The 15,824-nt window shown below is 36.4% G+C and overlaps 1 protein-coding gene across 13 annotated transcripts in view; it reads left to right on the forward strand.

Annotated features, from left to right (window-relative positions):
* Window positions 1-15,824, forward strand: part of TTC6 (tetratricopeptide repeat domain 6) — a 229,610-nt gene that overhangs the window by 55,303 nt on the left and 158,483 nt on the right. For 9 of the 13 annotated variants that reach the window (XR_013521159.1, XM_035260381.2, XM_035260383.3 and 6 more), the window contains 2 exons: window positions 6,558-6,668; window positions 10,014-10,220. The exons of 2 other annotated variants lie outside the window; for them this stretch is intronic. Coding sequence is in view for 10 of the 11 variants with exons in the window: in XM_054240616.2 (XP_054096591.1) it covers window positions 6,558-6,668; window positions 10,014-10,220 (318 nt within the window). In the remaining variant the exon portion in view is untranslated. The remainder of the gene's footprint in view (window positions 1-6,557; window positions 6,669-10,013; window positions 10,221-15,824) is intronic. 2 more of the 13 variants (XM_035260385.3, XM_035260376.3) reach the window with 1 other exon arrangement.

The following is a 15,824-nucleotide window of genomic DNA, read 5'->3' on the forward strand; positions in this document are numbered from 1 at the left end:
TGGTCCTTCCTCTACTTATTCTGTGAATCCAGACGCCTTTCAATACCTTGAGGAGGGAATCATTGGGGATCATCTTGGACAATGCTTACTAGAGCCTTTTTGAAATAAGACCTGCAAGTGGTACTACAAATGTTTTTGTTGAACATCAGGATAGGCGAACTGTGTATTAATTTGTTGAGTTTTATATTAGTTAACATTTTGAATGGTTTTACAATGGAAAACATTTAAGAAAATAATGAAATTTATTATTTGATTCAAGAACAGCAAAAACTGTTTTTGAGATGTAGTGTCATTTGAGAAGACATAGCAAATATGTTTTTGTATTTCCTCAGTGATATGGTTAGGCTCTGTGTCTCCACCGAAATCTCATCTTGAATTGTAATCCCCATGTGTTGAGGGAGTGTCCAGTAATCCCCATGTATTGAGGAAGGGAAGTGATTGGATTGCGGGGGTGGTTCCCTTATTCTGTTCTCATGATAGTGAGTGAATTCTTATGAGATCTGATGATTTTATAAATGGCAGTTTTTCCTGTGTGTTTACACTGTCCTGCTGCCTTGTGAAGAAGGTGCCTTTTTCACCTTCCACCGTGACTGTGAGTTTCCTGATACCTCCCCAGCAATGCAGAACTGTGAGTCAATTAAACCTCTTTTCTTTATAAATTACCTAATTTTGGGCAGTTCTTTATAGCAGTGTAAAAACAGACTAATACACTCAGTGTGTGTCTTGGGAATTTTAGTTTTATGAAATACTATTGACTACATAAACAAAAGAGGCATACGAACTTTCAAAATTCATTGATATAGATGCATAATTATTTTCAGGTGCTCTTATATTAAAATATGAGATAAGAACTACATTCCCCCTCCCTCTATCCCTTGACCCAGAACCACATTTATTTTTCACTAGCATAACTAAAACTGGAACATTCTCTGATATTTATACCCTTATCCTCATCTCTCTAAATAAATTAGATTTCTATTGAACTTGGAGCCTGTGCATAATAATTATGCTTGATTAAATATACTGCTTTGCATTTTGAAAAACATTATTCCTAGTCTGCTGTTTTCATCTCTCTAACTAACTGAAACTTCTTGAGGGAGAGAATCTTGACTTGTATTTCTCTTGGATTCTGAGTCCTGGAGGGCTGTGGCACAGTGCCGCTTGCTTGCATAGCACATCATAACTCACTAAACAGTTGGTACATAATTCAAAGGGATGAATTTGACATAACTGACATAGCAGATGCCATAACCTAGAGTCAGGTATGTTAATTTAAATTTCTTCATAGCCTTCTGAAACGAAAAGTTTGGACCTTCTGTTGTCTTTTCTAATATGAATGTCAAGGAATAAAGAATGGTGCATTGCCCAACCATAGGCATTATCATATTCTGGCAATATTTTTCTGATTGCATTGCATCTGTTTTAGACGACCTGATTTAAACAAGATTTTCATGAATACCTCATTTTTCCTTTTTTTCATAGCAGTGTTGTTTATAATGGCCAAAAAGTAGAAATAAGCCAAATGCCCATAATTAATGAAAGGATAAACAAAATATGGTATATAATTTGCCATAAAAAGAAATAGAGTACTGATACATGATACAGCATAGATGAACCTTGAAAATGTTAAGCTAAATGAAAGAAGCCAGATTAAAAAAAAAAAAGCCACATATTGTTTGATTCTAGGTATATGAAATGTCCAGAACAGACAAATCCATACAGACAAAAAGATTATTTTGTTTGCCAGGGGCTGGAGGAAGGGAAGAATGGGATGTAACTGCTAATGGATTTAGGATTTCTTTTTGGGGTGATGAAAATATTCTGGAATTAGAAAGTGATGATGATTGTACCATTTTGTAAATATTACTAAAACCACTGAATTGTATATTTTAAGGGTAAACTTTATGGCATGTACATTATTTCTCAATAAGGGAATAAAGAATATGGGTATTATAACCTATTTATACTGAATTTCTAAAAGATTTTGTATTTTGCTGAAAAGTGATAGGACCCAGTATACATATGTAACCAGTATACATATATATATTATATATATATATAATAACCAAAAACTTTGTTTCAAAACATCATTCTCACTACAGTTATAAAACAGAAAACAAAACTAAATAATTTTTAAAATGTAAATATATTTAAAACATTAAAACACCTAAGAAATGCAGTTTATACATATGAAAAAGTAAAATATTATATGCATAACATGTAGTTTCAGTGTTATCCATAAGCAGCAGTTAGTGTTTATTTTCCCAATATTTTGGTTTAATACCATAGCGTAGTGGTAGTTCATTCTTTTTAGGGAAATTACAGAGTACATATAGCATATTATGAGTAGGTTATAGAAGATTATATCATTGGAAAGTTAATTCCAAGTGACAGCATTTCCTCTAAAAACACATCTATTATTAAACAATTTATTTTAAACTAGCAAATAACAAAATGAGGCTATAATTTATTAAGTCCAAGATATATAGTCAACTTGCATAAAATTACATACAGCATTTTAAAAAGTCTGTTTCTAAAGTATCAGTAATTCAGGCAATTGGGATTTCCACAGGAGAGAAATTGCCATTAATTTCCTTTTTACGAAGAAAGGTCAAGCGCATTTTAGTATTACATACTTTACAGATGAATAGCTTGAAATTAAAATGTCTTAAAAAGAGTTGTCAGTACTTTTATTTGTATATGAACTTTAAATTCTTTTAACATAGGGTGTTTAATGACTGGAATGATTTTTGTTGCTTTTTCACCTAGTATGGAGTACATAAATATGTAGTTGTGATATTTTGTGTTGAAATATTGGCATGTTAATCTACTTGGCCTTTTTAATTAGGACATATAAAGATGGTAGAGCCAGATGGAAAACAAATACTTAATCATGGGGGAGGAGAAAACATAGCTCAGTACCTTGACTAGACACAGCTGGGAAAGTGATGTCCAGTAGCATTTGCTGTTCTAGAAAGTACAGAGACAAGTAGTTAAAATGGGAGGATCTAGAAGAAGCCTCATTTTCTTTTTCTAAAAGCACTGTGGTTTTCTTGTGTAGAGTAGCTATCAGAGAAGTAATATTAAAAAGTGGAAAATTTTACTTGAAATAATTTTCTGTTTCTGGAACTATTGTACTTTTTGAACAGGTTTAAGTAATGGACTATGTTCTGTTGGGACTTTGTGGGAAAGGTGCTATATACATTTAGTTTTAGATAATGCCCATAGAAATTTTGATATTTAAATTTATGTGGCAGCCATTCAGATTCCTTTTTTTGTTGTTCATTTTTAAATAATATTTTTAGAACTGACAGGTCTGTGGAATACAGGGTCCAGTCATCCAGACCAATCATATATATATTTAATGTAAAAGGTCACAATGGGAAAGAATGGATGTCAGGCAGCCCTGATATATTCTTGTGCCTGTAAGGAGGATTCCAGAGACCACTGCCGTTGGGGTTTTGCCTGCAGGAAGCAAGAGAAAGTCAATGCAGATCAGTACAGTTTCTCAAGAAAGTAGCCTGCGTGGGCAATACATACATTTAGGGCCATACGATGCCTTTTCTTTCCTTCTTTCTAAAGCTTAAACTTTATAGTAAGTTATTTAAAGGCAATGCAGCTTGATTAAGTGCTGATGAACATAAGGAGTATATTTTAGAAACACTGTTTTGGCCCATGCTATTTGGGCCGGTGCCATTTGGGGAGAACCTGGATTACATGACAAAGGGTAGAGGGCAGCTGGTCTCTCTACCCCTTCCTTTAATGGTGATTGAGAAAATACTGGGCCTGCCTTACAGACCACAGGAACACTGCCGCTTCTGTTGCTATCTATCTGCTTGAAGCAGTTTAGGGGAAAGACCATGTACTCTGTTTGTTTTGAATACTTCACAGCACCCTTTAAGCCTCAAAGCTTTGGTTTCAGCATCTGGAAAAATTTGGGCATCCTTTGGGTTTTACTGATCCTTTAAGGCCCTTCTAGCTCAGACATTTTGGATTCTGTTACATGCCATTGGTAGAAACAGCTCTATGAAACACATAAAAAAATGCATCCAGGATTGTGAAGCTGGACTGCTTACAGGTTTATAAATTTTCAATTATGTATGGAGTTAAAAAATTTGTTGAACACTTTGACAGACTCTGTAAGGGTGTAGAAGTATACTACTAGTTACAGTTTACAACTTAGGGAGACAAGGTAGAATTAATACATGTTAAATAAAATACTAGTTGTGTATTAAAAATTGACATTAAAAAGTCAATTTTTATGTCTCAGTCAATTTTTTTTTTTGTTTTCCTCATGTTTCCTAAGGCACTATTTTGGTAGTTTATAATTTTTGTTGCTTTCATAATTTTGTTCTTTTTCTTATTTTCTAAATTTCTGAATTTGGTTTCGATAAATTGATTTTCCATCTGAATAACTCTACAGATTATTTTGGGAATTTTAGGTATATAATCATAGCCTCTTCAAGTAACAGTTATGTGGTTAATTCATTTCTTATAATTATGTTCTTTTCTGTTTCATATCTAGAATTTCCAGTATGGTGTCAAATTATGATGGTAGCAATAGACATCCTTATTTTGCTTTTTTATTTTAATGGGAATAATAACTATTATTATGTATAAGATATTTTCTGTTTGCATGTATTGTATCATTTAATCCTCATAATAAGCATATGATGTATGTGCTATTATTATTCCCATTTTACAAAATTGAGAGATTGAATAATTTGCTTGAGAATGTCCTAAGCCAACTGAAGTCAAGATTTGAAACCAAAAGCATAGCATGTGTGCTCAACCACTTTATCATTCCACCTTAGACTACCATGTGATTTTCACTTGAGAGTACCATGAAGATCATTGTATGTTTTTATACTTTAATTATGAATTAGTGGATTTCCTAATGTTGAATAAAGTGCATTTTTTAAAATCTCACCTGTTACCTATACATCCATTTGTGTTTCTTTGTGATTAAACTTTAGATCCAGCACTAACAAAATTATTGTTGTAAATAAAACATTTTTTTGTATTGCACATCTTTTTTAACATGAAAAGTGTGAAGTTTATTTCTCTGGCTTTACTAGAGTATAGGCAAGCAAAAATAAACCTGTGTGTCATTGGGCAACATATTAACTATCACAAATAAATTTTATGGCTATATTAATTAAAAATGTCTAAGGAGCAGGGAAATTGCATTTGTTGTGCACCTACTATTTTCAAGTGCTCATCACATCCAATTACTTTTTTTTACACTGGGATGAATTCACATAATGTAAAATTAATCATCTTACAGTGCACAATTACATCAAATGTTGCTGTAAGTGGCATCAACATTTACAATGTTGAGCAGCCATCACCTTCATTTAGTTTCAAAACTGTTCCATCTTTCCAAAAGGATATTCCGTACACATTAAACAGTCATTCCCCATTCCCCATCCTCAACAACAAATTGGCTTTCTTCTCCATAGATTTTCCTATTCTAGATGTTTCGTATAAATTGAATCAAACAATTTATGACCTGTGGTATCTGGCTTCTTTCAATTAGTATAATGTTTTCAAGATTCATCCAACATGTGGCGTACATCAGTACTTTGTTGGTTGGATGGTATTCCACTGTATGGATATACCAAATTTGTTTATCCATTCATCCATGAATGGACATTTGGCTTGTTTCCACATTTTGACTATTGTGAATAGTGCTGCGATAATATCATTGTACAAATATCTATTGAAATAGCTTTTTTCAATTTTTTTTGGGCATACTTCTAAAAGGGGAATTGATGGGTTGATTGGTAATAGTATGTAAGTTTTGAGGAACCAACAAACTTTTCCACAGTGGCTGCACCATTTTAAAGTAGAAAATAACAACAGAAGGAAGCTTCAAAGGAAATATGCTGATTATTCAGCTTAAGAATTTCACTCCCTTCCTTCCTCTTCCTACAAGTTGTAAGTGTCCTGGCCACCCCACTATAAGTGAGAATATAATCACAGATAGACAACAAATTTTTATTTCTATGTATTTAAAAAGTGGGCAAAGTATTTTTGACATTTCTCCAAGAAAGATATTCAAAAGCTAATAAGCACATGAAAAGATGACCAACACAAATAATCAGGGAAACACAAATCAAAATCACAATGAGAATGCCATTTTCTACCCACTAGGATGATTATAATTTAAAAAAAAAAAACAGAAAATAACAAGACTTGACAAGGATGCAGAGAAACTGAAATCCTTGTATGCTGCTAGCAGGAATGTATTTTTAGTAGAGATGGGGTTTCACTATGTTGGTCGGGCTTGTCTCAAATTCCTCACCTCAGGTGATTCACCCAACTTGGCCTCCAAAAGTACTGGGATTACAGGTGTGAGCCACTGCACCCTGCTTTTATTTATTTATTTTTTTTGCTGTATGTATTTACTGCAGGTGATTGACTAGCTTATATGTCTCTGTTTCTCATTTACTACATGAAATGAGAAATAGAGACATATAGCATTTTAGTATAATGAATGATGCACCTCAGAGATTTTAAAAATTGGCATCATTTTGTTTCCTTTTCTCCTTAAGGATATTTCTCTAATGGGAAAATTGTACCTCAAAACATCATCTATGCAAGCAGAAACACCTCAGATACAAGCAGAGCATAGATTCCAGATAGGTGCTGAGGAATCGCAAATGGTAAAGTCTTTAATAAAAATCCTCCTTTCCTCTGTTAAAGTAACAGGATGCTTCCTATTGCTTGAATGTTTATATAGAGAGCTTAAAAAATTCCTCTGATGTATTTTAGAGGTGTGTTTACCTGTGAGCACATCTAACTCAATGCCACCCTGGGAGTCCTGGCCATTTTGGCTCACTGTTGCTGGCTTCCATGGATCTTTTGAGCTAAGACCCCAAACTCTTTTTAGAAGGGTAAGATTTTAACAATTCTGATTTAGAGACATTTAGATCTAGAAGGTAGGTGTATCATTAATTAAAAGTTGTTAGCTTCTAAGAAAGTATTACTTTCCTCTGTATTCAGCTAGAATAATTGTTAAAAGCATTGCAAGGGGAGAATTTGGTTGAGAAATATGGACAGTTGGTGACAGAAATTTGTTTGGGAAATAAAGTTTTATTTTTATCCATCATTGGCAAAATAACCATTGGATTCAAAGCAATCTGGAACATATTTCCTGTGAATGGGCAGTGTCTCCCTGTGTATAGAAACCCACATTTATATAGAAAAGTGAGAGCCTAATTAATGGTCAGTTCCTCTACAAAGAATTCCTAAAATGTTATTAAATAACCTTCTCCTTTGGTTCTTGAAAATATGACCCCCACATACATAAAATTGTGATCATATTTCATTTTTAGGTTAATATATCATGTTCAGAAAGTGCATGGAATTTTTTCTTTTCATGAAAGCTATGGATCCTGTAATGTTAGAGTTATCACAAATGGTAGAACCAGTAGAGTTCGAGATGCTTTGGGGCCATATCTTTTTCTCCTTTGTATTCCCATCACCTGCCTTAAGACCCAGTATGAGATGGTACCGGTAGCCCTTTATAATAGTATGTGTATATATCAATTGTGAAGCCTTATCACATATGCTATGGGCTTAACACTGACATTGACAGCTGCCTTTAGGTGACACCATTTACAAGTAGATATCAAAACTTCTGACCTCGAAGCCTCTAACAGGTATAGTAAATTGAAAACACAAGATCAGTTATGTTTAGCAAGATAGAAATCTTCATTAATAGGATAAACTTAATACCATTCACTATGTTCATATAAAGTATAAGGAAATATACTATTTTGAAGGAAACTGTGAAAAAGGCCCACAATCAGTTACCTAACTTAAATATCATCTTGATTATTTAAAATAAATATTTAAGCAAAAAGATTAATTTCTTTGTAATTCTACTGGAACCATTCCTTTAGCCTTGACATTTACAGGCAATCACTGAACCTCTTTTGGCTCTGGCTTTTTATGAGGAAGCAGACCACTACTTTAGCGGTAAAATGCCTTTCAACTTGGTACCTGGTCATGGTAGAAAGGCTCCTCTATGGTGTCTTTTATTCCAGACATATTTTGTGGAGTGCCCACTCTATGCCAGACAACAGAACTCTATCTGCCTTACCTGCCCCTTAGATTGCCCTAGAAGCTTACCCTGGTGGTTCCTGGGCTGAGATTTGTCTGGGCGGCACTGGTCAGCACACTCCCTTCTGGGAGGACCTGTTCTTTCTAAGTGGCACCTGGCTCCTACTCTCAGCACATGGTGGCCTCAGTCATGAGCATCTCAACGCCACAAGTCAGAGCTTTCTTAGTTCTTTGATGCAACTTGTTTCTTTTTAAAAAGAAGCCTTCTTAATAGAATACCTTTCGAGTACCCATCATTTTGAATATAACAGTTTTTGATCATAGTGAGTGATTTCCTTACATATTTACCAAAAATCACAGAATTTATTCATTCACTGCTCTTCCTATTATGTACTTGGTATTGTTTCAGACACGGTTGATCCAAAGATAGAAAAGACAGCTCTTGTCTGGAGAGACTCATTTAGGGAGTAGGTCAGTTTATAAAGAGACAAAGTGCACTGCTATGTAATGGGTGTTCTAATAGAGATTACATAGCAGAGAAAAATTGAAATCATTTCTTTATCCATAAATAATTACAGTGTATATAATGTGCTAAGTGCTTGAGATATAAAAGATAAAGTGAGACACAGTTAATTTCTTTTTAAAGGAATCCTCAAACTTTAAAGTCTTGAAGGACTCACAGTTTTAGTTTCAGGACACTTGTACACTTTTAAAAATTACTTTTAGGATCTAATGAGAATTTTTGTTTATGTGGATCATATCAACCAATATTAACCATATTAAAAACTAAAACTGAGAAAAATTTAAAATATGTATTCACTCATTTAAAATAATAAGCTAATTATTAATATAAGAACATAATTTTTAGACAAAAAATATCCAAAACAAAACAATTTGAGTGAAAAGAGTAGAATTGTCTTACATTTGTTGTGAATCTACTCTCTGATTTAATAGAGAAACTAGATTCTCATATCTGCTTTGGCATTCAGGCTGTAATGTGTTCTTTTGGTTGAAGTATGTTAAGTAAATCTGATCTCTTACAGAAAGGGAGAAATATTTCAATTGCCTTTTTATATACTTATGGATACTCTTGCACCACAACTCCACAAGTGGTGGTTTTGTCTCCTCTCCCCTCCTTTCCCCTCCCCTCCCAAATGAGAACTCTAGGAGAGTGTGTTGAGGAAGTCAGGAGCAGAGAAATTCAAAAGAAAGGGAATGATCAGCAGTTCCAAAAGCTATGGAACATTATAATGATTGAGTTTACCATAGGTAGACAGTATAAGAGGAGGGTTCACAAGGCAATTACCCCAGTGCATCTACTTTGCCATTTTATAAAATCGATTTATTAACCCCCTTTTACCAGTGTCAAAAATGAGGCTACAAAAGTTCAAGTAGCTTGACTAAGGTCAAACATCTGTTAACTAACAGGTCCAGGATTTGAATTCAGTTCCATCTGGTAACAAAGTTCTTAATCTTTCCATAACACCATTTAGTACCTCTGTAAAAACATGAGCCCTGCTTGATGACTTGTGATGCAGAAAAAAAAAAAAAGCATGAGCTCAAGATTAAAGTTCTATTTTTCAAAATCAAATTTCTCGATCTGGCTATGCCTTCTTGCATAATAAAGACAATTTTAAAGTATTTGGTAGTAAATGCCATCTTTTACCTATAACAACTGTGGGATGGCTATATTTTCTGAGAGAAGGGCCAAGGAAAATAATTTGCTAGGCTTCACATTTTTCTTAAGTCAGTTTGAGATTCTAAGCATTCAGAGGAAACTTATCACCTCTGCTTAGTTTCAAGCATACATTTTTCATATTCATCTTGTTGTCAGATAGAAACTGTTGTATTATTGAAAACAGATAGAAACTGTTGTATTATTGAAAACCCTAGAAGGACCAATTTTTAAAAAAGCATTCTTGCACATTTACTTTTTTTGACAGAATATGTGTAAGGAACTTCCTGAAGCCATATCAAGTATTTTCCAGATTGAACAAGAGGATATAGAATGGGGACCCTTAGAAGTAGAAAGCACAGTATTTAAACCTCAGGAAACTTTGCAAGTTCGGTCAGCAGAGGAATTAAGTAAACCTTTGGAATATGGACAGCCCACAAGTGATTCAAAAGAAGACAAGCCGATGTCTTTAAAGGTAAGAGACTATTTATGTTGGAAACACCTGAGAGTTATGAGAATTGAGGATGTGCAGGTGTGAAGGAATGGCCCAAGCAAGGACCAAGATATGGGGCTGGGGGCGGGGGTGGTGGTGTGTTCACCCTGAAAACAGGGCCACAGAAGTGCAAGTTGCCTACTTAGGAAAAGAGAACATGTTTTTCGTGAATTTCTAGTGTCAACCCTAATTGCAACTCTGGGGAGAGAAAAATTTTCAAGGAGGGAAGGAACTTTTAGGTCTTTTAGAAATTGGCCAAGAATCTTCTAGATACTATCTCAAGGAAGTCAGGAATTGTAGTCCAGGAACCAGAACATGGTGAACTTTGTAGCTTTTATAACGTTACCTCATTTAGGTTCATACTAACCCCCGAGTCATTTTCTACTGTGAGAATGTTTACATAATTCATTTTAAGTATTGTTTACATAATTTTTACCATATTTAAATATCACCCTTCCTTTACAGTAGGGTTTAAGTTCCCTCTTATCCAAGGTTTTAGTTAGTTGTGGTCAAGTGCAGTATGGAAATTGACAATAAGATATTTAGAGAGAGAGAGAGAGAGACCACATTCATATAACTTTTATTACAGCATGTTATAATTTTCTATTTTATTATTAGTTATTGTTGTTAATCTTATATTGTGCCTAATTTATAAATTAAACATTGTCATCAATATGTACCTATGGGAAAAAGCATAGTGTATATAGGGTTCAGTAGTATTCAAGGTTTCAGGCATCCACTGGGGTTTGGAACATATGCCTCACAGATAAGGGAGGACTGTTGTATTCATTCTTTTCTTTAATTTGAGTCACTTTTTTTTTACTTAAAAATAGATATATTATTATTAGCATTAAAAAAACCAGCCCCTTTTCCTTGAACCATAGTGTATTGTCTTGATTATCACCAGAAATCTTCTCCCAGACTTATTCAGATGGATGCCCCTTTTTGGGTAAACAGACTTTCTGGTCAATTCCTCTTCTTCTGGGCTTCCCCACCCCACCAGTGATTATGTTCCTACTACACTTCCCCCACGTCAACTAGCCATTACCTGTTCTTCAATTTTTGCCCAAGATTCCCACCTCTGAAACCAGGGATTTATCCATGGCCTTCCCCTTCCCTTGCTTTTTATGTATAGATCAATGTCTAAAGCCTGGAATTTCCCAAATGTTATTGCTTCTATATTTTTCTTCTCTTTTCTAGTTGCCCCATTCTACTCAGGGCCTGGTGACCTTATGTCTGAATTAATGCAGTGGTTATTCTTCATTTCTCAAGCCCTGTTTTCTAAGGTTCATCCTGCATGACACTAGCAGAAGATCCACAAGTAATAGTTGACCAGAGAAAATCTATAACTACTTCCAGTGACTGACCCAATCAGTCGTGCTCTTTACAAAGCATACACTTGGATGTTTCTAAGAAGCATTCTAGGAAGAATTTTGTTTGTTTGTTTGTTTTGTTTTGAGATGAAGTCTCTTTCTGTCACCAAGGCTGGAGTGCAGTGGTGTGATCTCAGCTCACTGAAACCTCTGCCTCCCCGGTTTGAGCAATTCTCCTGCCTCAGCCTGCTGAGTAGCAGGGACTACAGGCCCATGCCATCATGCCTGGCTAATTTTTGTATTTTTAGTAGAGATGGGGTTTTACCATATAAGCAGGCTGTTCTCAAACTCCTGACTTTGTGATCCACCCGCCTTGGCCTCCCAAAGGGAAGAATGTTTTGATCAGAGTGACTTGGTGAATGGAAGAAAAAGACTCTAAACTGAAATGAGCAATGTTTCATGGGGAGGAGAAGAGAATGTCTAATAAGATTTTATGCCTTTTTGTTGTGGGATATTGTCGGGCCCTTCAGAAATGCCATAAAAATAGCCCTGAACTATTCCCACCAAGTCTTCACCAAGAATTATGTATTTATTTTTTGTGTTAACATATCAAGATCCATGAACTTTACACTGTATGTGAACATTTGAGGGCATAAGGTTAGTTTCTAGCATTTCTACACAAAATGCTAGCAGAATGAGGAACAATATACTCCAGCAAGCCTAGCCAGGCTGAGGATTAATGGGACCTTTTCTGACCCAATTAAACAGAACTAGCCAGAACTAGCACAGGGGCATGATAAAGGAACAATGCAGGACTCTAATTGCTGAGATATATGCTGGAAGGTCTTGTTCAGCAAAATAGAGAATTTGATCAATACTTACCTAATTGGCCATTTCTACTCTTAGAAGCTCATTAGCATAATGAAGGTAATTAGTATTTTGGTTTCAGTTATGATGAACAAAACAAAGTTATATAGAAATAATAGTGATTATGTGAAGAAATAACTGACATAAGCCAATAATAGAATGGTTGAACATTTTAGAAAATGTCAGTAAAAGTCTATACAAACTGTAGATCGGATCACGTGACCTGAGATTATAAATTAAAGAAAGTTTAAGGGGTCTGGGGATGCCCTAAATTCCCCAAATTCTCACAAAATGCATATGAATAATCTATTGCATTTGGAGTTTAAAAAATGTCCATAGAAATGCATATTCATAGATAAATATAAAGGTGGCATGTTGGTATAAAATTATACCAAGAAGGCTGAGATCCAGAATGGGTTTAGTCCTATGAATAATGTTAAGAACAAAACCAAGTATTTTTAATGTTAGTTTTGGAGCAAAGAGAGGGGGACTAAAAAGAAAGGTAACTCTGTCATATGGATTAAATAGTGTGATGACAAGAGATGACAGTGCTGCCTTAATTTATTTTTGGAAAAAGATTGAGGTTTTAAATAAACAGAAGTATGACAAAGAGAAAAGGAAGCTGATAAACTCATGCTTTGTGTGCTTTAAATCTGACAGGCAGAGTGATCTTTAGAAAGAAGAAGAATTGATAATAGAAACTTAAAGTCCAAGCCTTGTAAAAAATTTTAAGAGTTACCTTCGACATCTGAGCCTGCTGGGTGGCTCAGATAGATGGGTTTAAGCTTGTTGCACCTGTCAGCAGCAGCTTTGGGGAGCTGCTGTAGTGGGAGAGGTGCCAATGCCTGGAGACTGGCAACTGCAAATATGACTTTTTTTTTAAGTGTAAAGGTTGTGATTTCTGCAATCTATGCATTGACATTGGACAAAACTCTAGAATTATTAAATGGCTCATTGAAAGAATCATGTTTGAACCCTTCTAAAAGAAAGTGATAATCACTTGGAGTATGGGTCCTTTAAGGATTAGCCATGGACGACTAAACTCATTTATTTTCCTAGAATTCCTAGACTGAGCGTTATAAAAATGTCAGACCTGGTGTTCAACATACGAGTATTGTGAGAATAGCACAGGCTCTGCAGCTAGATGTCCAAGGACCAAAGAGAATCCTCTCTTTGCCCTTTACTAGTAGTGTGGCCTTGGGCAAAGTACTGAACTCTACTATATGTCTGTATTGTAAACTGAGGACAATGGCAGTGCTTTTGTGAGGATTATATGTAGATGCTACAACATAAAGCACTTAGAGCAATGCCTAGCACACAGAAAACTCAATAAACATTAGTTATTGCTATTATCATTGGAATATCAGCAACCTGCTTATGAAAGCCTCTGAATGATGGTTTTATAGAGGACATTGTGGTCAGCTGGACTACTAAATGGATTTGTAATTAGTTATGCAAAGGATGCACAACTAGTACATGGAAGTCTGGTGGACCGCTATGGGGTGGTGTCCAATTCAATATATTTCCTAATGATTTAGATGATGTATTAGTCTGTTTTCATGCTGCTGATAAAGACAGATCCAAGACTGGGCAATTTACAAAAGGAATAGGTTTAATGGGCTCACAGTTCCACATGGCTGGGGAGGCCTCACAATCATGGTGGAAGGTGAAAGGTGTGTCTCGCATGGGGGCAGACAACAGAAGAGAATAGGAGCCAAGAAAAAGGAGTTTTTCCTTATAAAACCATCAGATCTTGTGAGACTTATTCACTACCATGAGAACATTGTGGTGGAAACTGCCCACATGATTCAGTTATCTCCCACTGGGTCCCTCACACAGCATAAGGGAATTATGGGAGCTACAATTCAAGATGAGATTTAGGTGGGGACACAGCCAAACCATATCAGATGAGATCATGAAAAGCTTGCTGACTAAATTTGTAGATAGCATTAAAAATGCTGCTGGTAAGATTTGTCTGGAGGAGGTGGAGCAAGATGGTGGAATAGAAGGCTCTACTGATTTTCCCTCCACCCCACCACAGTACCTCAAGACATAGTACCTGATTGTAACTACGTATCACTGAAAGAGGAACTGAAGAGGTAGGAAAAATAGTCTTGCATTGCTGACACCACCTCTCCCTGACCCATCGGCAGCAGAGAAGTGGTGAAGAGAGTGTTTCTATGCTTTGGGGAGAGGTAGAGCCAGCAATTGTGAATTATTGAACCCGGTGCTGTCTTGTTGTAGCAGAAAGCAAAACTTAACCAAACTCAGAGGGTGCCTGCCCACAGAGAGTGCATTTAAATGAGCCATAGCCAGAGAGGAATAGCTGATCTCAGTGGTTGGAACTCGATTTCTTAAAAGCCTTGCCACCACAGGCTAAAGTGCTCTGAGGCCCCAAATAAATTTGAAGGGCAATGTAGGTCACAAGCACTGCAACATATAGGTAAGTCCTGGGGTTGAACTGGGCTCAGAGATAGTGGACTAGGGAGGCATGCAACCTACTGAGATACCAGCCAGGACAGCTAAGGAGTGCTGGCATAACTTCTCCCCCAACCTCAGGCTGCATGGCTCATGGCTCCAAAAGATACTCCTTTTGCTTCAGGAGGGAGATAGAATGGGGAAGACTTTCTCATGTGTCTTAGATAACAGGCTCAGCCACAGCAGGATAGTGCACTAGTCAGAGTCATGAGGCCCAAGCTCCTAGGCATTTCTAGACATGCTCTGTGCCAGAAGGGGACCTGCTGCCTTGAAGAGAAGGACCAAATTGTTATAGGATTTATTACTTCCTAACTGAAAAATCCTTGGGCTCTGAATAACTAGAAACGATACCAGCTGAGGGCCTTGGGTGAGACTCTGAGACTTGCTGGCCTCAGGCAAAACTCAGCACATTCCCAGCTGTGGTAGCTACAGGGTGAGACTCCTTCTGCTTGAGTAAAGAGGACTTTGTATTGCACCTTAGGAACCAGCTTGGCTATAGGGGAGTAGAGCACCAAGTGGGCTCTTGGGGTCCTTGAGTCCAGGAATTGGCTCTTGTACACCATTTCTGGACCTGCCCTAGGCCAGAGGGAAGCTTGCTCCCATGAAGGACGAGTCCCAGGCAGCATTCAACACAAACTGACTAAAGGGCCCTTAGGCCTTGAGGAAACATTGGCAGGAGTCTGGCAGTATCTGCCATGAGCCTCAGATGGCAGTGGCCACAGGGAGAGGCTCCTTTGCTTTTGAAAAGTAAGAAGAAGAGTGGGAAGGATTTCATCTGGTGGTTTCAGTGCCAGTTCAGCTGTAGTACAATAGAATACCAGATAGCCATCTAGGGTTTTTGACTCTAGTCCCAGGCTCCTGGATGGTACCTCTGGTTTCACCCAGGGCGTGAGTGAATTTGCTACAAATGATATAGGCCTGGCTGTTT

The sequence above is a fragment of the Callithrix jacchus genome, chromosome 8, assembly GCF_049354715.1.
Source record: "Callithrix jacchus isolate 240 chromosome 8, calJac240_pri, whole genome shotgun sequence".
NCBI classification, from domain to species: domain Eukaryota; kingdom Metazoa; phylum Chordata; class Mammalia; order Primates; family Cebidae; genus Callithrix; species Callithrix jacchus.